Source organism: Lethenteron reissneri, chromosome 67 (genome assembly GCF_015708825.2).
Source record: "Lethenteron reissneri isolate LAM-NWPU_2019-01 chromosome 67, ASM1570882v1, whole genome shotgun sequence".
NCBI classification, from domain to species: Eukaryota; Metazoa; Chordata; class Hyperoartia; order Petromyzontiformes; family Petromyzontidae; genus Lethenteron; species Lethenteron reissneri.
The window spans coordinates 4332354-4359019 of record NC_083845.1 but is presented as its reverse complement, the minus strand read 5'-3'; the positions used below and the strand labels follow the sequence as shown (position 1 = coordinate 4359019).

The 26666-nt window shown below is 48.8% G+C and overlaps 2 protein-coding genes across 2 annotated transcripts in view; both read left to right on the top strand.

Moving 5' to 3' along the window:
* The window catches only part of LOC133360110 (collagen alpha-3(VI) chain-like), a 45287-nt gene extending 22700 nt beyond the window's left edge, over positions 1-22587 (top strand). Inside the window, exons 12-28 of the mRNA XM_061578696.1 lie at positions 2772-3100; positions 3318-3561; positions 4140-4456; positions 5095-5308; positions 6593-6712; positions 7481-7812; positions 8351-8567; positions 9942-10255; positions 10416-10644; positions 11683-11700; positions 11835-11876; positions 12026-12360; positions 12737-12962; positions 13563-13879; positions 15167-15395; positions 18691-18859; positions 22572-22587. Of these exons, the coding sequence (XP_061434680.1) occupies positions 2772-3100; positions 3318-3561; positions 4140-4456; positions 5095-5308; positions 6593-6712; positions 7481-7812; positions 8351-8567; positions 9942-10255; positions 10416-10644; positions 11683-11700; positions 11835-11876; positions 12026-12360; positions 12737-12962; positions 13563-13879; positions 15167-15395; positions 18691-18859; positions 22572-22587 (3668 nt within the window). The remainder of the gene's footprint in view (positions 1-2771; positions 3101-3317; positions 3562-4139; positions 4457-5094; positions 5309-6592; positions 6713-7480; positions 7813-8350; positions 8568-9941; positions 10256-10415; positions 10645-11682; positions 11701-11834; positions 11877-12025; positions 12361-12736; positions 12963-13562; positions 13880-15166; positions 15396-18690; positions 18860-22571) is intronic.
* Positions 22588-22938: 351 nt separating this feature from the next.
* LOC133360069 (vitrin-like) lies at positions 22939-25995 on the top strand. The gene is made up of 5 exons (XM_061578659.1): positions 22939-23133; positions 24072-24092; positions 25022-25073; positions 25260-25329; positions 25761-25995. Exons 1-5 carry the CDS (start codon positions 23106-23108, stop codon positions 25944-25946), a joined length of 357 nt encoding a protein of 118 aa, XP_061434643.1. The 5' UTR covers positions 22939-23105; the 3' UTR covers positions 25947-25995.
* The last annotated feature ends 671 nt before the right edge of the window (positions 25996-26666 follow it).

Sequence of the window (26666 nt, the reverse complement as noted above, 5' to 3'; positions counted from 1 at the left end):
ATTATCCGGCCGGGCGATTATCCGGCTGCTTCCAAGCATTGTCTGGCGGTCCTGGGCCGATCCGGCGAAACCGACATCTCTCCAAAGGCTGTAGCCCAGTCCGGCTATCGTCAAACTCATGGTTGTTGAAACAAAAGCGTAGTGCATACATTACCCCATGCAGAGTCTTCGAGATTGGAGTGGTAAGTAGGGTACAGTCAGAAGAGTAACTTTTTACAGAAGGTTATTTATTTTTGTATAGTAAACTATTTTAAATCACAAAAAACATATACAAAACATCAAGAATGTGCATGACATGTTTTTAAATAATGATGTAGTGATTAGTCGGAGTTTTTGCATATTCGGCACCCCCTTCCCACTGAAGGTGCTGGCTAATCGATGATCGACTATATGATTGTCGTCATCACGATCCATGGGGCAGATAGGCCTGTAGATTTTGTCGTCTTTTGGCGTCATCTGGTCCAACCCATGTGAGACTAGGCTCTAAGGAAAGCTGTCTCGGGTATGGACCAATCAACTTCAAGGACAGTGCACATTATCAGAGTTATGTGTTTTGTTTGCATTATGACTGCAGGTATTGTGGTCTATGCAAACATGACTCCTTGTAAAAAAAGGTGTCAGTTTTGTTGCCAGATGGAAGGGTAAAAAACCAATTATCATTTCGTCATTTGTTTCCACTTTACTCTCTGTCTTGTGTCAATATGCTAAAGTAGTGGCCACATCTTTCTGGCACCAATCCATGCCGTGTCAACACGTATAGTTTACCCCGTATTTGTAGGGGCTACTGCCCCCCGATTCCTCTCTGTGAGACATAACTCTCGGCTGGCTCCTTAGCCACTTTGTCCATTCAAACACCCTCCGCGTGCCTTCCCTCACACAGCCCCGCGCAGCAATCACACGCTCTGAACGGGGGGTCAGGGGTCGGAGGGTGAATGACGTTGCTCGCACACGCGCGGCCGCCGCGAGCGGGTAATAACGCTCGTTTAAAGGGGCCGTGGAAAAAGGTGTAAGCCCTCATGCAGCACGAGTCTCCACGGCGACAGAACGGAGCGCACACCCGCGAAAACACCCACCACCCACGTTACGAGCGCACACACACAGCACCACGCGCTTTCAACACACTCGTAGAATCCACACGAGACTGTGGTTAGTTATTAACTATTTATTACCGGCCGACTGTGAGCCACTTTTGAGTCAGTAGGAATCGGCGAGGCAGGCTTACACTATTTCCCGATGGTCTGTACCCGATTTATCTAGTTTGATACGATCTAAGCTGCTTTGGTTTTTAGACTAAATCTCAATACTCTGTTTGTAGACCAAATCTCACCACTCTCTTTCCCTCTTATTATTACTCACAATTCGATGCGTACGGCACTCCGGCGAGCTTGTCCTCCCTACTCACCTCGACGCGTCACACGGACGCTCGAGTGGCCGAACTGGAGACCGTCCCGAGGGCTGACTTTATGAGCAAGAGAAAGCTCTACCTGTCTGCGTTCCCCTTTTATCATTAACCTACATCAAAGACAGCCGACCCGAGGGCCTTCTCGGCCAATCAGGTCGCCGTACCGGTTCAGCCGCATTCCCGGTTTCCCTAATAATGGGCCCCCGCTGGCTGCGGCGCCGGTCCACGTGCGCCTTTGCTATGCTAATCAGCTGCGGTTTCCATAACAAAGGGCTCGCCGTGAGCTGCTGCGCGGCGGCGGTCCCCGAGCACACACGCTATGCCAATCAGCCGCCCCCCTGGCTTCTCCCTTCGTTCATGGCTGCGGACCCCTGCCTGCCTTGCCGATAGGTGTGTGTGGGGGGTGCATTTCAACCATGGTGGCTGGACAGCCCCCGCCGTGACCATGCAATCTCAACCCAGGCCACAGCGCCGCGGTGCGAATTAGCATTGGGGGAGGTCGCTCAATTCCCTGGCCGCAGGAAACCGTGAAGATTATCCCTATGAGGGCTTTCGGGTGAAAACCTGCCGGCCAGGTGACCTCCCCTCGGAACTCTATGGGGGGGAAATGTGTGGGGGTGTGTTTATGTGGGGGGCGGTGAGGGGGAAGCGGGGTCGGCCCCGTCGCTTGGTGGTGGCGAGGTCGTAGATGGGGCGCCGGCCGAACGGCTTCGCGGCGGCGGCATCACATATTCTTGTGCAGGGAAATTGAGTTCTCAGGTCCATACGGCGTACAGCCGTTTCAATACGGGCAACAACATGTTTTTTTGTCTATTTGTTTGTGTTTCTCCCTTGTGATGGGACTTTGTAGGATGAATGTTGAGATTTATAGGGGCACGGGGTGACCAATAAGGTCTGAATTGTCTTTGAGACTACATTATCAGAGGATGTTTGTTTGCATGTTCACCACAAGTACGTGTGATTAATGCAGCACATGATTCCTTGCAAAAGGTTTATATTTGGTGTTTGAACATCTTAACACCACCTGTTTTATTGCCAGAAAGGGTCAAACCTATTCTTATGACACGACACGAACTCTTTCTCTGCTGAAGCCCTCTCGTCGTGGCCAGCAGCGGACCTCGACATTTGCATCGAGCTCCTGAACCACCTCGCCGTTGCACCTCCAATTAGCACGGTCGGCTACGTACGGCGCGAACGAAGTTCAACGTGCGTGCATACATACACGAGGGCCGAACAAAATGAGAGCACAGGACGGGAGACGCAACAGCTCCACCAAACGAGATGTGGTCCCCCCCCCCCCCACCACGTGCTCAGCGTACCCCTCCCTGTCCTCCCTCCACCACCCCCCCATCCACCTTGCTACCGACAGGCGTGACGCGCGGCGCCCAGTACGCCGACATCGTCTTCTACCTGGACAGCTCGGCCACGCTGGGCGAGGCCGGCTTCGTGTCCCTCAAGGCGTTCCTCGTGCAGGTGCTCTCCTACCTGCAGGTGGGGCGCTACACGGTGCGCGTGGCGGTCGTGCAGGTGGGCGGCGCGCCCGTCGCCGCCTTCCAGTTCGACGCGTACTCCGAGAGGAGCACCCTCGTTGCTGCCATCTCCCAGCTCAAGGCCGTGGGCGGGGCCAGGAACGTGGGCGCGGCGCTCTCCTTGGGCTACATGACCTACTTCTCGCAAGCAGTCGACGCTGGCATACAGGTGCGTCCTGGTCCTGTAGGGATCCTCCAGCCGTCGGGGGGGGGGGGGGGGGCCCTTTCCCATCGTCCGCTTTGGGCTTTGTGCTTTCGTGCTCCGATTGGCACGGTCGGCTACGTTTGGTGGTGTGAAAGAAGTTCAGCAAACGGACGTACATCAACATACATGCATACAATTGGCCCACACGCACACGGTGACCTCGCGACCTCTGTGCGTGCAGCGTACCCAGGTGGGGATCCTGCTGACGGGCGGAGCGTCGGCCGACAACGCGGCCAAGGCTGCGGCGCAGCTCCAGGCGAACGGCGTGCGCCTCTTCGTGGTGGGCGTGGGATCCGGCGTGGACCAGGCCCTGATCCAGGGCGTGGCGTCGTTCCCGTACGCTCTGCACTCCTTCACGGTGACGGACTACATGGGGCTCAGCAACGTCGTCGTCACCAGCCTCGTCAAGTACATCTTCCGGCCCGGTGAGACCCCCGCCCCCCCGAGAGGCCCGGATTCTAACCCTTCGCGTGCAAGGAAAATGGGCGGCACTCGCAAGTTGCTTTCAGACTCCTCCGCTGCCGGAAGGGGTCGTGTATATATATATAATGTGTGTATGTTGAACTTCTTTCGCACCGTTCGGAGCCAACAGTGCTAATCGGAGGTGCAACGTATGAAGTACAACTTCTATTTGGTCTCCGGCAGATAAATGTTCCCATTACGAACTACCAGTAATTCAGGGCTATAAGCTGAGATTCGGATAGAACAGCCTGCAGCAAGGATGAATGTTTACACGTGCCGTCGATTTTAAGCATAGCCTACTGCGTGCCAAAATAATTTGTTTGTCCTTCAAACAACCAGGACGAATATACCGTGCCTGTGTTAGACACCACACCTACAGTACATCTGGGTCATAGACCACGCCTACAGCACACCTGTATCACAGTCCTCACCTGCAGCGCACCTGTGTTCAATATAGATCACACAAGATTGTCACAGCTGTACCCTGAATACAACTGAAAATTAACCCCCGGTTCCCGTGTGTGTCACCCCGCCCTGGCAGCGGTCTCCGGCGACCTCGTGTTCCTGATCGATGGCTCGACAAGTGTGGAGCAGCAGACGTTCCACTTGATCAAGAAGTTTGTCGAACGGATCATCACCCATTACTACTACATAGGGGGCTCTCTGCGGGTGGCCGTCTACCAGATCGGCGGCGCGGGCCGCCTAGAGGTACCTTTGGGCAATCAGAACGACGTCGACAGCCTCAAGCAGACCATCGTCAACATCCAGAAGGTCTCGGGGCCACGGAACCTGGGTGCGTCGCTCACCTACGTCCTTAGCAACATCTACAAGGAAACCACCACCGCCAAGCTCTCCCAGGTGTGTGCAACGTGCCGATACTACACGCCACGGTGGGGAGATGTTAACTACCTCACCTGGTATACAAGAGGTCATGGGTTCGATCCCGACCCTGACGGCTACATATTTGGAGTTTGCATGTTCTTCCCATGGTTGCATGTTTTTTCTCCGGGTCCTCTGATTTTTCCCTCGACATTTAGAATCAACAGCGTTTAGAGAATTCGGTCGCTATAATTTTCCATGTGAAAAAGCCACTTCGCTGAGCTATAAATTGTGGCCACGTTGCTTCTGAAAACGAGTAAAAAGCTTAGTGGGCCTTACCTGGTAAAATAAAAAAATAGGTCAATATCATTGTCTGTGAAATTTGCGATTCACGAGTGTCTCCAGAACCTACCCCTCACGAATGACAAGGGAAACGCTACGCCTCTCAAAGAGTACAATGCTGAGAAAAACATACAACGATGGTAACCCTATGAGAAACAATGAGCGGCCTAAACTAAGCAATTTTTTATTTTACCAGGTAAGGCCCACTGAGCTATATAGATATTTTTAAGAAAGCGACCTGGCTATCACACATTTCAGCTCAACCAAGTGGCTTATCATCACGTGGAAATGTACGGCGGGTCTGATGTTGGCGTGTCGGAATCGGTGTCGTGCAGAGCATCTTCATCATTTCCGGGGGGAAGTCGGACGATGACGTGACGGGGGCGGTGCAACTGCTGCGAGAGCGCGGGATCACGGTGACGGGTGTGGGCCACAAGTCGTCCCAGCTCGACACCGTCGTCAGCACCTCGTCTCACTGGTTCCAGTTCACGGAATCCAGCACCATCCTCAACAGCTATTACAAGATCATCAGCAGTCTCTTCTTCACGGGTACGTGGTTTAAAGATGAGGATTTGCATTCATAGAGGGGGCTATGTCTTTGCAACTCAAAGTACCTTGCATCGCTTGCAACCATTCCGAAACGAAACTTAATGATGTTTATTTAGCCAGGAAAGGCCCACCGAGCTATATAGATATTTTTCAGCAGCGACCTGGCTATCAAAAATGATAGCTCAACGAAGTGGCTTATCATGTGCAAATGTATTGCAGCCAAATACTCTAAACGCATGATGTTGATTCTAAATGTGGAGGGAAAAAACTGGAGGACCCAGAGCAAAATCCACGTGACCACGGGGAGATTATACAAACTCTAAATATAAAGGAATCAGAGTCGAACCCACAACCTCCTGTATACCAGGCGAGGTAGCTAACATCTAGCCACCGTGGGAGTGTGCATCAGGGGAAGGGAAGCTGTTCCGTACTGGGAGCTGAAAAAGGTTTCAAAATACAAACGAACCTCACCTTACTTGACACTAAACTCTGATCAAGCTATGTCTGGGACGTGTTGACTGTGTGCTCAAAACGACCTAAAAGACAGCCGGGGTGCATTGATTAGGCCAAAGTGCTCTGCCGTGGTGGTGGTGGTGTTACTTGGCGGACGTTGGCTCTCTGGTTGAACTTTGCGCGAGGACGCCGAGAGCCTCGCAACAGCAGTGTGACGTCATGGGTCCGCTCAGCCAATGAGTACGCACGTTGCATCTGCGAATCGAGAGCTCACAGGAAGGTAGGGCGCCACCCTCGTCCAATTGGCTGGATTGTGACACGCCCCCACGACCTAACGCTCAGCGAAGAAACTCCTCGGACCAAAAGCTCCTGTTACGATGACGTGTTCTGGGCTGCTCATAATTTGTTCAAAAGAAAAGCACTCTGCAGTGCTCTGCCCATTGATGAACGAGCATTCTCGAATTTCATACACAATGCCAGCTCGAACACAATTCTCTCTATTACCAGATTGGCTAGTCAATCAACAGGCTGCCTCTAGTGGGGAAAAGTGTGGGTATGCCTCTACCAAGATGTCTGGCCATTGTAGAATACCCTCTCGATGGGCCCTTCCTCCGGAAGTGGCATGAACAAGCAATTACTGGGCTTCACCTTTACCTAGCACTTTACGAGTGTGGCTAAAATACTTTCATAGGTGGCAGGCGTCGTGTCGCCGGAGACAATATGAAATGTAGTTCGACCAAAGAATGCGAGTTTGCCCATCCCTGTCCTACTCTTCAGGAGTGCCCTTCTCTCCTTGCCCCCCATGGTGATGGCATCTTCTTGATTTCACAGTGCCTGTCGTCCCGATACCCAAGACCACGCAGGCTCCCACGACCACTACCACAACCACAACGAAGCCTGCTCCTGTCACCACGGTCGTTCCAGTGACTGTTCCGTCACCATATAACATCGGTGAGTGAGGATGTTTGGATAAATGTGCACAAAAGCGTCGGTTTGATGTATGTATGTTGAGCTTCTTTCACACTGTACGTAGCCAACCCTACTAATCAGAGGTGCGGGGGAAGGACAACAAACTAAACACAAAAACAGTACTAAAGAAATTAGTTAAAATCTAGATTTAGAAGTGTGTAGCTCCAGTAACTTCCTAATATCGGAAGGGCATTCCAGGTTGCTGCAGAAGTGCGTCGGTAAACGTGCGATACGTTGGCCATTTTTGTTCGATGGCTTAGCCAAAAGCCACTGCGAGGATGACCAGAGTTTCATGTGATGGTTTATGGTCCTTGACAAGATCGGCAAGGTATTGTGGTTCATTTGCGGTAAGCAATGATGATGCCCGAGGTGCACTGCCATTGTTATTTATTTTGTTACCGGCGTCAGTTGAAACTATGGGGCAAGATTTTTTATTTGTTAAATTCTCCACCCACATTCCTCTTCCCATCAGTATAAATTGGTACACTACAGCCGATCAGCAAGTTGCCTACGTTTCGGTCAAGATGTCGGGACTCCCGAGAGCTTCCTCTAGTCAATGGTCTTCCATCAGCACTGGTGTGAACAAGCAATTTCAGGGCTGTATCTTTTTTCTGATAGGCCTCATCAGGATGAGGATTTTGAGCAAATAATTTCACTTGCCTGTTTCTGATGTTTGTAGAGTGGATCAGTTAGCCAACGTGCATGAGTACCACCGGACATGCCGCGATTGTTATTCTCGCCACTTTACAGACAATCGCTACGGTGACGTGGTGTTCGTGGTGGACGGATCTTCCGGCATCTCGGCGGCCGACTTCGGGACCGTGCGGACGATCGTCTCCCAGATAATTGCGGGGCTGCAAGTGGGGCCGGACAACACGCGTGTTGCGCTCGTGACCATTGGGGGCACTCCCAAAGTGGACATCTTCCTCAACTCGTTCTCCGGAAAGGCCGAGCTGCTGACGGCCGTAGAAAAGTTGGCGCCGGTTGGAGGGCCGCTCAATGTGGGCTCAGCTCTGCAGCTGGTGGTCAACAGTGTCCTCAAGCCTGAGAAGGGCTCCCGCATTCAGCTTGGAGCTCCCACGGTATGATCGGTCTTCTTTTGTACGGGAAAAAGTGTACAGCTCTCCATTTAACTGCTTTTTGTCTTTAGTTTGTTGTCCTTTCCCCGCATCTCCGATTAGCGCATTTGGCTCCGTATGGTGTGAAAAAGTTCAACATATACGTACATAAATTAGCTGAATTACATCTGCATTGCTGAGGGTGATGCTCTAACTGGAACCAGTGTCTACTGATCTTCGAGGCAAAATAGTTTGAAGGAGTATTTTCTGGGGCCAAAAAGTTAATCTTCCTCTCTTTCTGGATAATTATAGCTATTCAAGGATCTGTATGGTCTACTCGTGGTTGATTGGAACTTGCGCAAAAAGAGTATCGCAGATTGGGCAGCTAATAGGAACGATCTTGTCCTGTAGACGAACTGGCCCAGGTTGAAGTTGAGGAATGGACTGGAATGAGGACCAGGGTCTCTTATCCTCAGATCATTGTACAAACTGGAACTCTCAAACCGATGCAGTTGTGGTAATTACGCGGTGCTGAAGTTGACCCGCTGGTGATGTACTGCAGATGCTGGTGACGATCCTTGGCGGCAAACCAGCCGACGATGTATCGGGGTCGGTGGTGACACTGAATGGGCTGGGGGTGCGTCACGTAGTGCTGTCGGGCGGGTACCAGGACACAAAGGTGCTGAACAGCATCGCCACCTCCTCGCGCCTTGTCAAGACCTGGTCCTCATTCCAGTCCATCCTCAACTTCAACCTGGGCCAGTTCGTCTACAAGACAAGTGAGTTCCACGTTGTCATTTTTGCCTGCATAAACGAAAGCGTCAAGCTCTATAGCGCCGTAACATGGCCAGCCGTTAGAAGGGTGCTGAACAAAAAAAAAACATTGAACGTTCATCATGAGTCCACTGCAGTGAGAAAGTTGACGCGGTGACACTTGTGGCTATTCACAGTGTTGCATAGTCTTGAGCGAGCTTCTGAATGACGGCAGTTGCCCGCGTGCCGGCAACGGCAAAGGTGCGGTTTCCGAACGTCGTTTTCATCTTTCGGAACACGCGGGTCACTGTGTGCAGCAGATAAGGGGGTGCTGCCAAAATTATGTCATTAAACTGTAAACTATTTGCTTTTTTATTTTACCAGGTAGGTGCCCACTGAGATATGTAGCTCTTTTTTAGAAGCAACCTGGCCACAGATAATAGCTCAACGAAGTGGCTTATCATCACGCGGATAATTTCTAACAGCCAAATACTTAAAATGCACGTCGATTCTAAATTTGTAGGGAAACCCCCCGGACCACCCGGAGAAATATCCACACGACCACGGGGATAGCGAGAGACATGCAAACTCCAAATATACAGCAGACGTCAGAGTCGGGACCGAAGCCATGACCTCCTTCTTGCATACCAGGCGAGGTCATTAACATCTCGCCACTGCGGCTAAAACAGGCCCACAGTTCTCTTAGATCCCTGCTGCTACTCCCCAGCAAGCAGCATACATGGGTTCACTACAGCCGCAATCAGACATAAGGTCGCGTGTGGTGAGGTAGTCCCACGTATCCCGGAACTTCTCTACCTGGTGTGGTTACTAGGTTACCCGTACGGTACTCACAAAAGCCCCACCAGCAACCTATTGGCCAGAATCGATCTGTGATTGGTGGCGGGAGATGAGGAGATGTGGTCCGAGATGTGACGATGTGTATGATTGGTGGCTGGGATTAAGGTGACGGGGATGAGGTGAAGGGGATGGAATGGGATAGGTGACCGAAAGAGGGACAGGAGCAGAAAGCTGTGGATGTCAAAGGGAGCTGTCGATGATCTGTGCCCGCACCTCGGATTAGCACGGTTGGCTACGTACAGTGGGAAATAAGTTCAACATACATACGTGCCTGCTACATAGACAGGTCCAAATTATCCTTTTGCTACAAAAATAAATCATTGTGGTAGGGGGGTGCTCTTTTCTATTGTACCACAGGTAAGTATCTTCAAAGAGTTAATTATGTTTTGGGTTCTATATATCTGTAAATAAGAAAACACCAAAACCTAACTCCAACCTACGGGCATCATTTATTATATTAATGCATGAGTCTGTGTGAGAAGTCTGCCGATCATGCTGCCCCAAACTGTAAATTACAAATGAGAAAATGTGTGTGCGTGCAGAGGAAAAGGCGAGCGTGGTGTTTGTGGTGGACACATCGACCATCACGGCCGATGAGCTCAAGGTGGTGAAGACATTCATCGTGGGCATTGCCCATCATCTGAACCTGGCACCCAACAGCGTGCGGCTGTCCGTCGTGAGCTACGGAGCCAACTACCAAAAGCTGGTGGGTCCGGCAGAGATCAACTCGCCCAAGGACCTGGAGACCAAGCTGGGCAGTGTCCTCGTGCCCACGAGCGGCACCACAAACACTGGCAAGGCCCTCACCTACACCATCACCGATCTGCTGGCCAAGGAGCCTGCAGATGTTAGCAAGGTGAGTAACGTTTGGCATTGTGAGGTTCATGTATCAGGTAAGCTCCTGACAAACTCAGCCCCTATTTCTACGGTATTTAACATTCGGCACTGGACGTGGCAGAACTTAGTCGTCGTCGCAGGAAAAGTGCAGGTAACGGATGCTCGTTTTATTCCATCAGAGCGTGGTGCTGATAACGAGCGGACCTTCGAGTGACTCCGTGGCCCCCATCCCGGAGCTGCTGCAGAAGAACGTGGTGAGCCTGTTTGCAGTGGGCGTGAAGTCCAGCGACCTCAAGCAGCTCCAGACCCTCGTCTCCCGCGGAGGATACTACTACCAGCTCTCAGACTACTCACTGCTCTCAATGATCCAGAGCCAGATCATCATCAAAGCCCTCTACCTGCCTGCCAGTGAGTGTGCCCTGCGTATCTACCCCACTATCCAATGATCTACCACCAATATGATTCACTTCTCTGCTCATGATAGTAACTGTTCTTCACTCACCGCACACACTCACAGATATATAGAGAGAATCTCCCCCTGTCCTGGTTTACTCTTTTTCAGGGAAATTTTCTGGAAAATCTGTAAGTCTTCCCAGGGACACGAGACGTCCCAATTTTGTTGTCAGTTGTGTAAAGGTACACCACTCAAGGCAATGCTAGTACATGTAGCTCTCCCCTCTGCCAGTGATGTGAGGTATTCTTCTTTCTATGATGTCAATTTTTGTGAACTTCCGGTGGCAAACATACTCACATAGCACGTAGAAATGTAGAGATGCTGAAACTTCACTATCAGTTGCCACCAAATTGTAAGCAATCTCTTATTGGGGGAACGATCTACATATCTCATGTAATTCCAAGAAATCCCAGTTAACACTTACATCATGTAAGTTTGTGAATAGCACGGTTCATCCAGTTATGTTTGATTATGTTGATCCTATCCATTGGTGGACAAAAACGTGATAAGGTCGCACTGATTCACAGAAAGTGCTTGCCACAAATTAACCACAAGACCTTGTTGATCTCGTCGAGGAGCATACATCATCATGAGAAGTCCGATTATCCTGCCAGTGGCCTTTAGCTAACAAAAAAACAAAGACGGACACTACATAATGCGCTTTCAGGTGCACTTCTGTCACTGGAGCTATGCACTTTAAAATCTAGAATGAAAACGAATTTCTTTAGGACTGCTTTTTTGTGTTTAGTTTGTTGTCCTTCCGACACAGCTCGGATTAGTAAGGTTAGCTTCGTACGGTGTGAAAGAAGTTCAACACACATACATATTGAAACCATAAATGAGCTAGGCATGTCCATATCTAAGTATACGTCATAGAATGTTCCTCAATCTGGCGAAGGAGGTATTACAAAAACCCGGTTCCTCTTTTGTATTATTTTACAAAAATGCACATTTACTCTGGAATCTAATGGAGTGTTTTGCGTGTGTTTCAGTTCAACAGGCCATCACAAGTAAGTGCTGTTTCATTATCTTCACTGTTCGTCAAACACCGTAAACTCCGAAACATTGAAGCTTTGTCACGTTGTGCTGTGCATGCTCCATGTTCATGCCATCAAATCGTGTAACCCTCTATTCCAATTCACAGCTACGGTGGTGACAACCGGGTTCCAGTACAAGTTGGTGCCAGGTGAGATGCTCCCTCCCGTGCATGCCGTACGGTGAAGAAGTTTTAAGTTGTCTCTGCCCGATTGTCGTGTTACTCTGCTGGTGTTGTAGAATGTCGTCGGCTAGGCCTGGCTGTGATGGTCTCTATGTCTGTGTGTGGCCGTCGAACAGGAAACCGTGATGCGGACGTCGTGTTCATCGTGGACGGCTCATCCGAGGTGTCGGACGCCAACTTCGCACTAGTGCGGACGATCGTCTCCCAAATAATCGCGGGGCTGGACGTTGCGCCAGGATGCGACTCGCGTCGCACTGGTCACCGTCGGGGGCACACCCAAAGCGGATATCTCATTCAACTCAGTTCCCTGGAAAGGACGAGCTCCTGGCCGCGGTGGGAAAGCTGGCGCCGGCTGGGGGACCGCGCAATCTGGGAGCGGCTCTGCAGCTGGTGGCCAACAGTGTCCTCAAGCCTGACAAGGGCTCGCGCAGTCAACTGGGCTCTTACCACGGTACGGTCGGTTCTTCCTGTGTAGAGGGGACAAAGCTATGCAGCTCTACCTGATGAAATACACTACTCGAATTACATCTGCAGCCATGAGAATCATGACCTACAGGCAACTACTGTTCGCACCTCGGATAAGCGCGGTTGGCTACCTACGGTGTGAGAGAAATTACACGTACATACATTGCTCTTTCATGTGAATGTATTTTACACGAAGATAAACTTGGGCCTAAAAATGTCCAATCTCTGTATCCTTTCGATAATTTTGACCAACTGTTATTCTGGGTTCTGATCAGCTGTCTGGTTTACTACTGGGTTGCCTGCATCCCAGCTGAGATAGGAATGCAGTTCGATCTCCCGGCACTGTCCTCTTATACTCTCAGATCGTTTACACAATACTGGGTGGCAAGCCCGCCGACGATGTGACCGCGGGAGCAACCCTGCTGCGTGGTATGGGCGTGCTCGTGTCGGCGTTCGGAGCCGGCTACCAAGACTCCAGTGTGCTGTCCAGCATCGCCACCTCCAGCTCACAGGTGTTAACCTGGTCCAGCTTCCAGGACCTGGTCACCAAGAGCAGCTCCCTCACGGGGAACAGCCTCTACCTGCCGAGTACGTTGGGCCAGCCTACTGGCCTGGACCTCACAGCTGCACCATAAAAGCCTTGTTGAAGGATGCTTATTAGAAATACTAACTATCGTTTGTCCTACACATATTGTTATTGTTGAGCCATTATATTTATGTGTTGTGTGGAAAGTGTACCCTTATGGAAGAACCAAGTTGTTGCAAAAAGGCGTTATGAGATGCCATATTTTTCATTATTTTTGTGCATCATATACAGCATACCGCACATGCAAATCCGATCGATTAAAACATCACGGGTCAAATAATGTGAGCATAAGCCTTTACCAGCAATAGTAACAAGACAACTACAGCGATGTGAGAGCATAAAACAACGTGGACTGGCAAGCACAAATGCTGCGTTGGCAAAGGGCACGGACGGACAGGTAGAGGACAAGCTGAGTGACTTATCATAAAGAGCCGGGTGGGCTGGGCTGGAGGAGGTGGAAGCTCTACGGGCAGCAAAAGAAAACAATTGAGAGTGATGAATAGAAGTGTATCTCTTGCACCAACATGGCAGAAATGGCTACAGAATTTCATGTTGCAGAATTGAATCAAGACAAATCCTTAAATCTGTATGTTTGTCTGCAGAGAGGAAAGCAAGTGTGACGTTTGTGGTGGACACATCGAGCACCATCACGGTGGATGAGCTCAAGGTGGTGAAGACATTCATCGTGGGCATGGCCCATCGCCTGAACCTGGCACCCGACAGCGTGCGGCTGTCCGTGGTGAGCTACGGAGCCAACTACCAAAAGCTGGTGGGTCCGGCAGAGATCAACTCGCCCAAGGACCTGGAGGCCAAGCTGGACAGTGTCCTCGTGCCCACGGGCGGCGCCACAAACACTGGCAAGGCCCTCACCTACACCATCACCGACCTGCTGGCCAAGGAACCTGCAGATGCCACCAAGGTGAGTGGCGCTCATGCACTGTGAGGCAGTTGCTTGTGGTGACTCAACATTCTCGACTTCTCATGATTTACCACTTCGTCACGATTCTGTATAACGCTTCTGGTTCTTACCCTCGGTTTGCATTCAGTTTCGTTTGTACATTTGTTCACTCCACGAGCTGGAATTTAACGGCGTAATTGACAAAATTTGTAAGCGATCAATTCCTAGACATGTAATTCAATACTTGCGTTGTTAATGTGAGAATATGTTATTGTATTGCTGCTTTAAGAGGGATTCTCCTCATTTTCATGAAGCCGCTCTACCCCGACTGTCACCCCCCACCAAAACCCCCAATGACTCCCCCCCACCACTACCCCCACTGATCCCAGGTGCCCTAACTCCTACTCACTACGCCTACCGCTACCATACTATCCCTACCCACCACTCCCTGCTACTACACCCCCCCCCCCCTTCCACAATTCCCACCACTACCCAAGCCAGCCCAGCCTCGTATCGGGGGGGGGGGGGGGGGGGGGGATGCACCTTTTCTCCCCTAACCCATCCTACTACTACTCGCTGCCTCCACCCCCCCCCCCCCAGTTATCACCAGGCCTACCCTAACCCCTATCAGTACCCTTACGCCAACCCCTCCTTAACCACTCCTGCCTGTTCTCCCATCACCACAACTGCACGTCCCGTTTTAATGACACCCCCACTCTTTATTTCAATCATCATCTTACGTACATCTTGTAATGCTCCTCGTAAAAAGGTGCTATGTAATTATATATAAGATAAGAAGAGGCAGCGCGAGGGGAGGGAAGAGAATGGGCATTGGGGGGAGAGGTGAGGCTTTAAGAGAGTGAAGTTGTGACTGCAAAGTCTGGGAACTTGACAGACTCGGCCTTGAATGTTTATTTTCCACTGTACAACTGACCCCTACTGGAGCCATGCCAAGTCAACCAGCTGTGGCTCAGGAGGCCCCAGGTCGTTTTTTGCTGCAGAAGCTGAACCTTGCTACCGACGTCACAAGCAATGAACGCGTCATTAGCTCCACAACTGGCCCATCTTAGCCCTGAGCCAGATTCACATATCTCGTTTGGCCAACATATCAGGGCTCGGTTCTGGCTCGGCATGACAAATAGCCTGTCGAAAACAACCGTTCTCGTGAGGGACTCCACGCTCGCTCAGCTCACATGTGCCGGCGGTAAAAGGCGGCCATAATACTTTTTTACCGTTCGCACACTCCAAGACGCATTCATCGTCCCCAGAAATAACATTGGAACCCCGGGTGATCGTTTATTCCATCAGAGCGTGGTGCTGATAACGAGCGGGCCTTCCAGCGACTCCGTTGGACCCATCGCAGAGCTGCTGCAGAAGCACGTGGTGAGCCTGTTTGCGGTGGGTGTGAAGTCCAGCGACGTCAAGCAGCTCCAGACGCTCGTCTCCCGTGGAGGATACTACTACCAGCTCTCAGACTACTCTCTGCTCTTCCGGCTGCAAGGCCAGATGGTCAACAAGGCCCTCTACCTGCCTGCAAGTGAGTAATCTCTTTTCACGTAGACCTAGTTTTTTGCAGGAGGGCAGCCCGGGGGAGTTTTAACTGGTGGCCCTTTGATAATTGTGGTGACCCACAGGTTATGTCAGTGACTTGGCTTGAGCAGCGGCCTTTCGCCATGTTATTAAGGAAAAGATTAGGTGACTGGCTTATAGAAATACACAGTTACATTTTTCGCCCTAGACCTTGCCTCCATCCGAGTAGTGTGGTGAGTATGGCGGTGATGTTTATTGACATTTACCGGGGAGTGCGCACACAATAATAATTGGACTGGTCGCATAGAACATATGAATGTTAAGGTTTTCAGCCAGTACCCTTCATACCAGAGTTTCACTCGGGACGCTGGGCAATATCTGGTCACGAATTACGCACGAGGTGTCATGTGTGTCAATGTCACGCTGGTTAGCACGCTGGACGTACAATCCACATGTCACCAATTCAGTCTCCCCGGTGTGGCAATGGAAAAGCCCAAAGCTAATTGATCGGCACAAGTCGTGCGTGTTTGGGCAAAGTTTGGGTACTTCCTCCTACCTATTCCACGATATCTGGCCAGCATGGAAGAGTAGGCCCTCTACTTGAGGCCTTTCCATCAGCAGTAGCGTCAGCGAGACATTGCAGGGACACACCTTTGCTTTGTTATTATCGTTGTAGAAGAAAAAAATGACGTTGCCCACTTGGCTCGCAGATAAAAGAGGGACCTCCTGACGTTCCTCCGACACCGGAGGAACGTCAGGAGGACAGGAGCACAATTTGGAAGAATACGACAGAGAGAAAACAAAAGCTCCCCCCCCCCCCACCTCTGACAAATAATGGGAAAACACAAATCACGTCTTTTGGAGCAAACGACGCCCGGCGGGCCGGAGCAATAGTAACTAATCAGCACCAAGTTATGTTTCGATTTAAAGCTTTCGTGACTGCAGGGATTCATCTTCTTGGTTCTTTCGGTAAAATCACGTAGAAGGAAATAATAAAATAATAAAAATAAAACATAATAAAATAATTCTCACGACGTTTCGGCCACAACGCAAGCAGCCGTCCTTAGGTGAAGAACAGGTCTGTTGGAAAGACAGCGTCTGAATGAACACCACCAGGCTTGGCAGCGTATATTTAAGCTCGGGTTGGAGGGAGAAGAGCGCCTTGATAAAGTAATTTGCAAATCAAGAGGAATTTAGCATATTTATGGGAAATGCAGATATGAGATTAGTCACTACTTGTGAAATGCGTAGGAGGTGGGCGGGGGGTTTCAAAGTCATATTATGCCCGTGCATTATGCAGGATTAGCAGCATAAAAGGGAGGGAGTAGGGTTAGCATTAATAAAGGGAAGGATTGTTAATAGTATAGAGCTGCAGCAACTAAACCACCACGTAAAAAAACTAAAATATAAACTACATCAGTATCATCAGTATACTAAATATACTCTCCAATAAGCTGAGCTACTAACAGTAAGTCATACATTACAATTCTACGTCGCAAAAAACATAATATGCCTCCAGCTAAACTTTTTTCTTTTACATCACACTGGTCTACCCCGTACTATATACTGCCATAGACAAACCCAACATTAAATTATATACTGTATTACTATACACCACCCTATACCTTAGACCAGGCATGTCCAAAGTCCGGCCCGCGGGCCAATCACGGCCCACGGTCAGATTTCATACGGCCCGCAGCTTTGGTCTTATAATGTGTTTTTTATGGCTCGCTAGCTCTGTCAGAATAAATAAATCATAAAACTTTAAAGATGTATTCCTCCTTTTACAACACGGTGGCAGCACCATTCTAATGCTATCTGGCTCTGCATCCGTGCCGCGAACCCTTCTCGAGTAATTTCTGCCATGGCGACTGCAAAAAAAAGAGAGAAAATTTGACAGTGAGGGCCGCCTGCTTTCAGGAGCGGTGGGAATTACAATACTTCTTCACTGGAAATCGAGGCAATTGTGTTTGTCTAATTTGTAAAGAGACGGTTGCCTTGTTTAAGGATTTCAACGTAAAGAGACACCTACGAGACTAAATATGCTACAACATACGACTAGCTAACAGGGAGTGATCGTGCTGAAAAAGTGAAGCAACTCCAAGCTGCTATGGCATCGCAACAGCGATTCTTCACGCGGGCCATTGAGTCAAAGGAAAACATCACCAAAGCCAGCTATGAAGTGGCCATGTTAATAGCTAAACATGGCAAACCTTTTACTGAAGGTGCGTTTATCAAAGACTGTGTCATGAAAATGGTGGAGAACATTTGCCCTGAGAAGAAGCAAGAATTTATGAATGTTTGCCTGGCACGCAACACTGTGGCATGGAGAGTTGAGGACATATCGTCAGGATATTCAGAGACAACTGGGGGACAGGGGAGTGTACTTTTCATTACTTCTCATTAGCCTGCGATGAAAGCACCGATGCATCTGACACTGCACAACTACCTATTTTTTAAAGAGGAGTTGATGACAACATGAACGTGACAGAGGAGCTGCTTGACCTCAAAAGCCTTAAAGGGCAAACCAGAGGAACAGATTTATTCGTTTTTGTTTGTGAAGCTGTTGATGATATGAAACTACCATGGAGTAAAGTTTATGGGATCATTACCGATGGTGCGCCTGCCATGGTTGGTGAGCGAAGTGGATTGTCCACACTGATCTGCAATAAAGTCAGCGAAGAAGCAGGTAACGCTATTATACTTCACTGTATCATTCACCAGCAGGCTCTCTACGCCAAACATCTCAAATTTGACGATGTTATGAAACCAGTGGCAAAGGCAATCAATTCTATTCGCTCTAAAGCTCTATACCACCGACATTTTCAGCAGTTCTTGCGTGACATCCAGGCTGAATACGGTGACGTAATATATCACAACGATGTGAGGTGGCTAAGTCGGGGGTCCGCACTGCAGCGATTTTTCTCTCTCAAAGAGGAAATTGGACATTTTTTGGGTGAAAAGGGACAACCAATGGAAGAACTGTCCAATCTGTATGGCTGGCAAATCTGGATTTTTTTTGGTTGACATAACGAAGCATCTGAATGCACTGAATGTTAATCTTCAAGGAAAAGATACAGTGGTGAGCCAGCTATACACTCACATCAAGGCCTTTGGAACCAAACTGCAACTTTTCCAAAGACACTTGTCCCAAACAGAGCCCTGCACCGCGCACTTCCTAGCTTTGAAAGAGGTCATTGACAGTTTCCCACAGGACAACATCGGTGCGCAAATGAAGAGTTATGCAACAGCTATCGCATCTCTTTCTGTGGAATTTAACAAACACTTTCGGGACTTTGCAGTTATTGAAAAGGACATGTTGCTTTTCTCTTCTCCCTTCTCCATGGACCCTAATAATGCTACTCCAAAGCTGCAGCTGGAGCTCATTGAGCTGCAGTGTGACGATGAGTGGCGCGGAAAACATCAGCAGTGTTCTCTTGTTGACTTTTACCGGCAGCTGGACAAAAGCAGGTTTCCAGAAATGCGGTCATTCGCTAAGAAAATGCTGAGCTTATTCGGCTCCACATATTTGTGTGAGCAAACATTCTCAGTCATGAACTTAAACAAGAACCGATTGAGGTCAAGGATGAGTGACTCCCACTTGCGTGACATTTTACGCATCTCAACCACTGCCCTCAAGCCAGACCTGGTCTCTTTAATGAAATCTAGATCTCAGTATCACCCTTCTCATTAGTGTCAGCAGGTTATCTGTTCCTTGATCAATCTGAAATTGAGTGTTTTGAACGGTAACATGTCACTATTAACAGTGAAAAGCCTAAAGCACACTAATGCTCTTGGACTTATGGCACTTGTTTTATTAAACTCTTTAATAAGATTTGGTTATAACTGTTGATGTTATGTACCTGTAGATGTGACACAAACTATTGCTTTCTGAAAGATCTTGTAAAAGACAAGGGCAACATTCACTTGTTTTAAAGTTTAATGATAACAGACCACTTTGCATTACTTATAACTCCTGCTTAAAATGTTCATGAGGCAAAGATATTTAACTCATATAATGTAAGGTTTTCTATACAGTTTGTTCAATGTTATCTGACTGAATGAAAGGCAGAATTTAGAGTTGTTCACGTCTGCCTGGAGTGGCTTATATTTGGTTACATTGTCAGTTTGAAAAATAAAGGTAATTGTAACAATGAAAATTGTTTTATAACAGTGTGTATTTTCACGTAACTTTTGTAGTTAAAGAAATGTCAGAAGGAAATATTGGCCCCCGGGCATCTTCACTTTATCAAATTTGGCCCTCTTTGCAAAAAGTTTGGACACCCCTGTCCTTAGACTATATATTGTAATATTACACTATGTATTATTCTACCCACCCTACTGTATACCACACTGCTGTATATTCACTATACAATTACGATACTATATATTACCTTATACATTATATTAAACATTACACTTTTATACTATTTATTATTATACAATCTGCTATACACTATACCATTGACCGTCGCGTGAAAGGTACTAAGAGGAAGAAACGAAATATGTCAATGGGAGAGTGGTGGTAGGAGACTTGCAGCGGAGCACAGAATCCATTCCCTTGCGGAGAATAAAATATATATAGTCAATGCCAGTGAGTGGACTGCGGTCTGAAAGTCACCGTAAACTGTGAACACAATCAGTTAAGATCCGAAATGGTTTATTACGTCCTTCCAATGATTGCTGAGCCAGAATCCATCTTCTCGGTTGAAATTGTCTCTGTGTTTGTATATGTGGATCGCCTCATGAACGAATCTCTCATGGTAGCCAGATGGCTTGCAGAGAACGTCTGTCTTGGAGAAGTCAATGTCATGTGAGCCCACTGAATTGTAACAGTGATCTGCAATGGCTGAGGTGTTTGTCCTACCGTGTTTCAGGTCTGCTTTATGTTCACGGATGCGGTCCGAGACATGTCGTTAGGTTTCTCCAATGTAACTGCTACCACAGAGGCAACTTAGTTTGTAGACGCCAGGGTACTGTATGTCTGGAACCACATCTTTTACAGACGGGACCAGATCACGGATTGTATGTACTGTGTTGAATAGGACCTGGATCTTGTGTTTAATCAAGATTTTGGAGATCTTTTTTGTGACCCCAGCAATGTAGGGTAAGGTGATGGTTTTGAAAGGCTCCTCAACAGGATCCTTCTTGATGGTTGAAGTGATGACTTTGCAGATTGTGTAGTCGGAGTAACCATTAGCCTTAAGAGCTTGGCGTACATGCTTGAGTTCACTGGCAATGTGTTCCTGGTCGGAGATGCATTGGGCTCTATGGTGTAGAGTCTTGATGAGGGAATTCTTCTGGGATGGATGGTGGTGGGAATCCGGTTTTAGGTAAGCATCCGTATGGGTGGCTTTCCTTTAGACCAGAGTGGCTCATTGAACCATCAGGTGTCCTTTTAATTAGGACATCCAAAAAGAGTAGCTTGCCATCTTTTTCGACTTCCATGGTGAATCTGATGGCTGGGTGTATAGAATTGATGTGGTCCAGGAATTGGTCTAGAGCAGGCCGGCCATGTGGCCAGATGACAAAAGTGTAATCTACATACCTCTTCCATAAGGTCGGGCGTAGAGTGGCAGTCTGGATGGCGTCAGTCTCAAATTTCTCCATGAAAACGTTGGCTACAACCAGAGATAGGGGCGAGCCCATTGGGGTGCCCTCAGTTTGTTTGTAGAAAGTTCCATTCCAGGTGAAGTATGTATTGGTTAAGCAGTGTCTCACCAGGGGGGGGTACCTCAGTATGCAGTCCTTGATGAACCAAGTCTTCAATGATTGCGATGGTGTCAGGTACAGGAACTTTGGTGAATAAGGAAACCACATCAAAACTGACAAGCAGGTCGTCTGGGGACAGGGAAATTCCCTTGATTGTCGATACCAGGTCAGTAGAGTTTAGTATCGCAGAGGTGGTTTTTCCAGTGAAAGGCTGCAGGATTTCAGACAAAAAACGAGCCAGTGTATAGGTGGGGGAGTTGATAGTAGAGACAATGGGACGAAGGGGTGTATCTTCTTTATGTATCTTTGACAAGCCATATAATCTTGGTGGCCTGGCTGCAGAAGGTTTCAACGAGAACTGTTGGGTTTGATCAATTAATGCGGTTGAATCAGAAATGATTTTGTTGGTTTTAGTGACGAGGCTGTTGGTGGGGTCTTTTTTATTTTTGTATAGCTGCCATCGTTGAGTAGTTCTTGAATTTTGTTGTTGTATTCTATTTTGTCCATGATGACAGTGGCTTTGCCTTTGTCGGCTGAGAGGATGACAATGTCATCCCTCTTTTTTAATTGAGCTAATTCAAAACGCTCATCTTTGCTGATGTTGCTACCTGGCATCTTAGCGTTTTTGAGGGTTGCAGCGATTTCAGATGTTGCTACGTCTGCAGCGATGTGACCCAGACCCTTGAGAGCCACATCTACTCAGGCAATGACAACATTAACTGGTATGTGTCAAGGTGTGACTGCAAAGTTTAATCCTTTAGCTAAAATGGATTTCAGACCATCATAAATACAACTGTTACGGCGATTAATTACGACTTTGTTAACGTCTCGCTTTTCGGTTTGTGGGTCCGGTCTCTTATTAGAGAGGAGGTTGAATTTGGAAATCAAGTTGTCCTTACATTTGGTCGACATAGCGGCAGCTACAGAGGCAGTCATGTTAGTAGCTCAGCTTATCGGAGAGTATATTTAGTATACTGGTGATACTGATGTAGTTTATATTTTAGTTTTTTGTCCAGGCGCTTTTCTCCCTCCAACCTAGCTTAAATATACGCTGCCAAGCCTGGTGGTGTTCATTCAGACGCTGTCTTTCCGACAGACCTGTTCTTCACCTGAGGACAACTGCTTGCGTTGTGGCCGAAGCGTCGTGATAATTATTTTATTATGTTTTATTTTATTTTATTATTTCCCTTCTACGTGACTTTACCGAAAGAACCAAGAAGAAGCACCACGTTATGTTTACACGTGATGAACCTTGCTAGTTGGCTGCGCCTGGGTGGTGCTGGTGGGTGAACGACGACACATTTAGACGCGATACTCCCCGGTTTAGTTTGAAGGCGTCGGCGGAGGAGGGGGTGGGACCCACATGGTGAGATTTGCCCGGGGCCCCCTTATGGAGGGCCCTGATTACGCAAGGCAGTCAGTCAATGGCTTCCTAATGAACGTTTTTTTTGTGCTCTCTTTGTTTCCGCAGTCGTCAAGACTGGTAAGCGGCACTTCCCGTCACCCATCCCGTGTGATGTATACGCACAAATTGTGGAGCCAGTCACGCGCACGCCCCACGACCCCTCCATACCATATTCATCAACCCTACAATGGGTTTTAAGTAACACATTGCTGATTTGTGGGAAAAACATAGCCCACTTTTCACCCAGTCTCTATGCATCTCTACGTATCTCTGAGTCTATATGTATCTCTATGAGTCTCTATACATCTCTATGAGTCTCTATGTTACTTTAGTTTATTAAGTTGTTGAGCCAGCTCGCCAGGATTGTGCAAAACCTCGCCCACTTTTAACCCAGGCAACTGGAGAACAGCACACACTAACTGTTACTAACCTAACATTAAACACTAACAATAACATTTAAGAATCGCAGTTAAAGAGACGAAGAACATTGGTTTTTCTATGAAAAGTAATTAAAATCACTTTTTTACAGACTTAAGTGTTCACGTGGTGGCTCCTTCTTTTGCAGAATATGTGGGGGTGGTCATAGACACGACCCAGCTGATGATGGACAAAACACGGATCATCGGAGGTAAATGCAGCATCAGTCAGGCTCCTGTTTATCTTTTTTTTTTTAACAGAGACTCACATTTCACCATCATCTGCGGTGGTGGTGAGATGTTAACTCCCTCACCTGGTATGCAGGAGGTCGAGGGTTCGATCCTGACCCTGACGGTGTATCTCTCACCATGAGTTTTTCCTCCACATTTAGAATCAATGTCGCACGTTTAGAGTATTTGGCTGCTATAAATGTCCACCTGATGATGATAAGCCACTTCGTTGAGCCATCATTTGTGACCAGGTCGTTTCTGAAAAAAGAGCTGCATAGCTCAGTGGGGCCTTACCTGGTAAAAAAAGATTAACAGTTAATGGTTTAAATCGTTTTATCCGACGTGGCACACTTGATGTTTAAATTCCCGCAGCCTGGTTCGCTCTTTCCACTTCAAAGGTGGAATTTGTAGATTCATCCCATATAAAATGTCAGTCTCACACAGTCCTGAGCTTCAGATGCTGCTGCTGGTTTTGATCTTCTGTGAATGTATTTATGTTTAACTTCTTTCACACCGCACATAGCCAACCGTGCTAATCGGAGGTGTGTGGTAGGGACAACAAACACAAAAGCAGTACTAAAGAAATGAGTTTGTCAATCTATATGATTTAAAAGTGCATAGCTCCCAGTGGCTTCTTAATATCGGAAGGGAAGTGCGTTCCAGACGGCCACAGAAGCGCATTTGAAAGCGCCGCAGCGGTGACCGCCTTTGATCGACGGCCAGCGTCGTTATTTGTAAGTCTAAAGCGTCCTTTAAATAATGCGATGATAATTGTCATTGTTTCTTCGGGAATAATGGCATTGCCAATGCAACTGGGCACCAATTGGAAAATAATGTACGCCAGTAACCCTGGGCGATGCTTGTTGTGTCGTCTCGTGTTTTACTGACCGCCCACCTGTCCATCCTTTCCCTCCCACAGGTGAATCCAAGGGACCTAAAGGTGAGTTGGTGCCTCCCATCTCCACTGTCCCACCTACGACATCCTTGCCAAAAAGATTGCAAATTGACCCAGGGGATTGTAGCCACCCTGCACGATTGTCTGAACACATGGCATAGCTGTGGAGTGTCTAGGCGGTATGGTGGCAGGATGTTAACTCTCTCGATTGGTATGCAGGTCGTGGGTTCAATTTCGACCCTGTCGCCTGTATATTTGGAGTTTTCATGTTTCTCTCCCCATGGTCGCATGGATTTTTGTCCAGGTCCTCCGGGTTTTCCCTTCATATTTAGAATCAACAGCACACGTTTAGCGTATTTGGGTGCTATAAATTTCTACAAGATATGCCACCTCATAGCGCTATCATTTGTGGCTAGGTTGGTTCTGAAAAAGACCTATATAGCTCAGTGGGCCTTATCTGGTAAAATAAAAAAGTGGTAAGTGAGTAGTAAGTGCACCTGAAGCCCATGGACCAGGGGAACGCAGGTGCCAGGTTTCGAAAAAGTGAGAAATTAAGACAGGATGGACTAATTTCATTCAGCGGGCCAGGATCGGTAAAAATCTATCCCGTGTGTGATATGATAGTATCATTGGGGTAGTGTAGCGGGTAGCGCTATGCCACGCTACGAACCCAACGACCCGAGTTCGATTTTAGCTCACGACGGCCACCAGCACCGGTGACGATTATCTGAAGTCGGCCCGAGCCCTCCCCTAAGTCGACCCAGCCTCCAATGGGTACCCAGTGCGAATTGTGTAAAGATCGCCATTGTGGGAGACAAAGGCGGCCGGGCGTGGTGCTGACCACCCAACCCCCTCATGCGCCGTGCCAGCCTTCATAGGTGTCCGCTACTCTCTAAAAGCACTTGCCCCCAATAGTCTGTTACAGGCTAGTAGCATAATTAAACCCGAGCGTGTGTGTGCGCGTTGTATTGCAGCCATCACCTGCACCACCACGGCCAAGGAATTACTGACGGACAGCGCCGCAGTGTAAGAGAACGCCGGAATTACAAGACGCGGGTGGCGGGGGGGGCGCACCGATACACCGACGAAGCTGTCACTTCGCGTGCAGGCTAAACAGACGTCGTTTAATTCGAACGTTTGCTCAGGGCCCCTAATGGCACGGCTCCGTGACGTTGCTAATTGCCGCGCTTGCTGTGTCATTGTGGTTTGTAGGGTTTTGTGTCTTCCGGGATGCCAAGCTGTCAAGGGCTACAAAGTCAAGGGCAGCGACATCTACTCGTTGGTAAGGGTGGAGAGTGGTGCTTGCATGACTCAGGGGTTGGAACACCAAGCCGGCACCGTTGAGATTCCGGGATAGAATATGGGTATGAGCCGCACGCGATTGAAACGGGTTCTCAAGCATGGCGAGTTGTTTGAACTAAAACTTCACGAATTTTATTTTATCAGGTAAGGCCCATTGAGCTTTAATAGCTGTCAGAAGCGACCTGCATATCACAAATTATAGCTCAACGAAGTGACGTATCATCGTGTGGACATTTATAGCAGTAGCCAAATACTTTGAACGCACGTTGATCCTAAATATGGAGGGAAAAACCCAGAGGACCCGGAGAAAAATCCACGCGAACGCGGGCCATACTGGATAAAAAATATTTCTTATTATCGCTGCCACCACCGTCCCTGCTGCTGTAATGAACATCGGTGGCCCCTCGGCAGGACTCGATGGTGTGCGTTGCTGCCGCACACGCCGGCGTGGTCATCCCGGAGTTGGGCGGTGTGGTGAGGGTGGTGAAGATGCCGGGGGTCCTCTCCTTCGACGGCTCCGTGATCAACAGCATCTCGTCGGAGGCCGCACCTGGGGAGCCCCTCTCCTTCGTCTTCAAGGGCTGCCCCTGCGCTTAGACGTTTGGGGTCGGCCGCTCGCCCCCCCCCCCCCCCGCCCCCCCCCCCCCCCCCCCACCTCCTTCTCGCTTGGCCAGACGTCTCGGTCTACCCTTCAAACCGGCTCACGCGCGAGACGATGATCGTCGGCAACGGCAACCGAGCCACGTATTCCCAGATTCTGCGCGAATCGCTCGGTCATTGCTTGAACGTCACATCTAAAAGGGGAAAACCTTACATTTGCGTTAAAGTGTTTTTTCCGCGTGTACTTGCTGTGCTCGTATGCGACCAGGCCCAGTGATTCGGTGTCACAGATTACGGCCGTCCGCTACGTGTCGTCAGTTGCTCTGCAAGTGAAACCCGTTCTGGCGATGTTCAGAAGCGACCTCGTGGCTCGCCGCTCATTGCTCACGCTGATCATCTATGGGCCAGGCTTTAGGCCCAACCGTCCGGGCCACCTCTAGAGATCTGTACACGTTTGGATTGTCGTGCCAATATTGCTTTGTAACAGGTGTGTCCACAGCCAGCACGGCCCAGACATGACCTCTCCCCACTGAACTCTTCTGTTACCACATAACCGAGCCGAGCGTGGGGTCAAGCCAAAACGTGATAAATGGAAGGTTCTGTAACAGAGCAATGAGGTAATGATGCAATTCCAGCCGTTAGTACAGACCCAGCATTGCCTTGACCAAGACAATCGTGGCACAAGTGGATATTTGACCCCTGCTCGGCATGAGGACT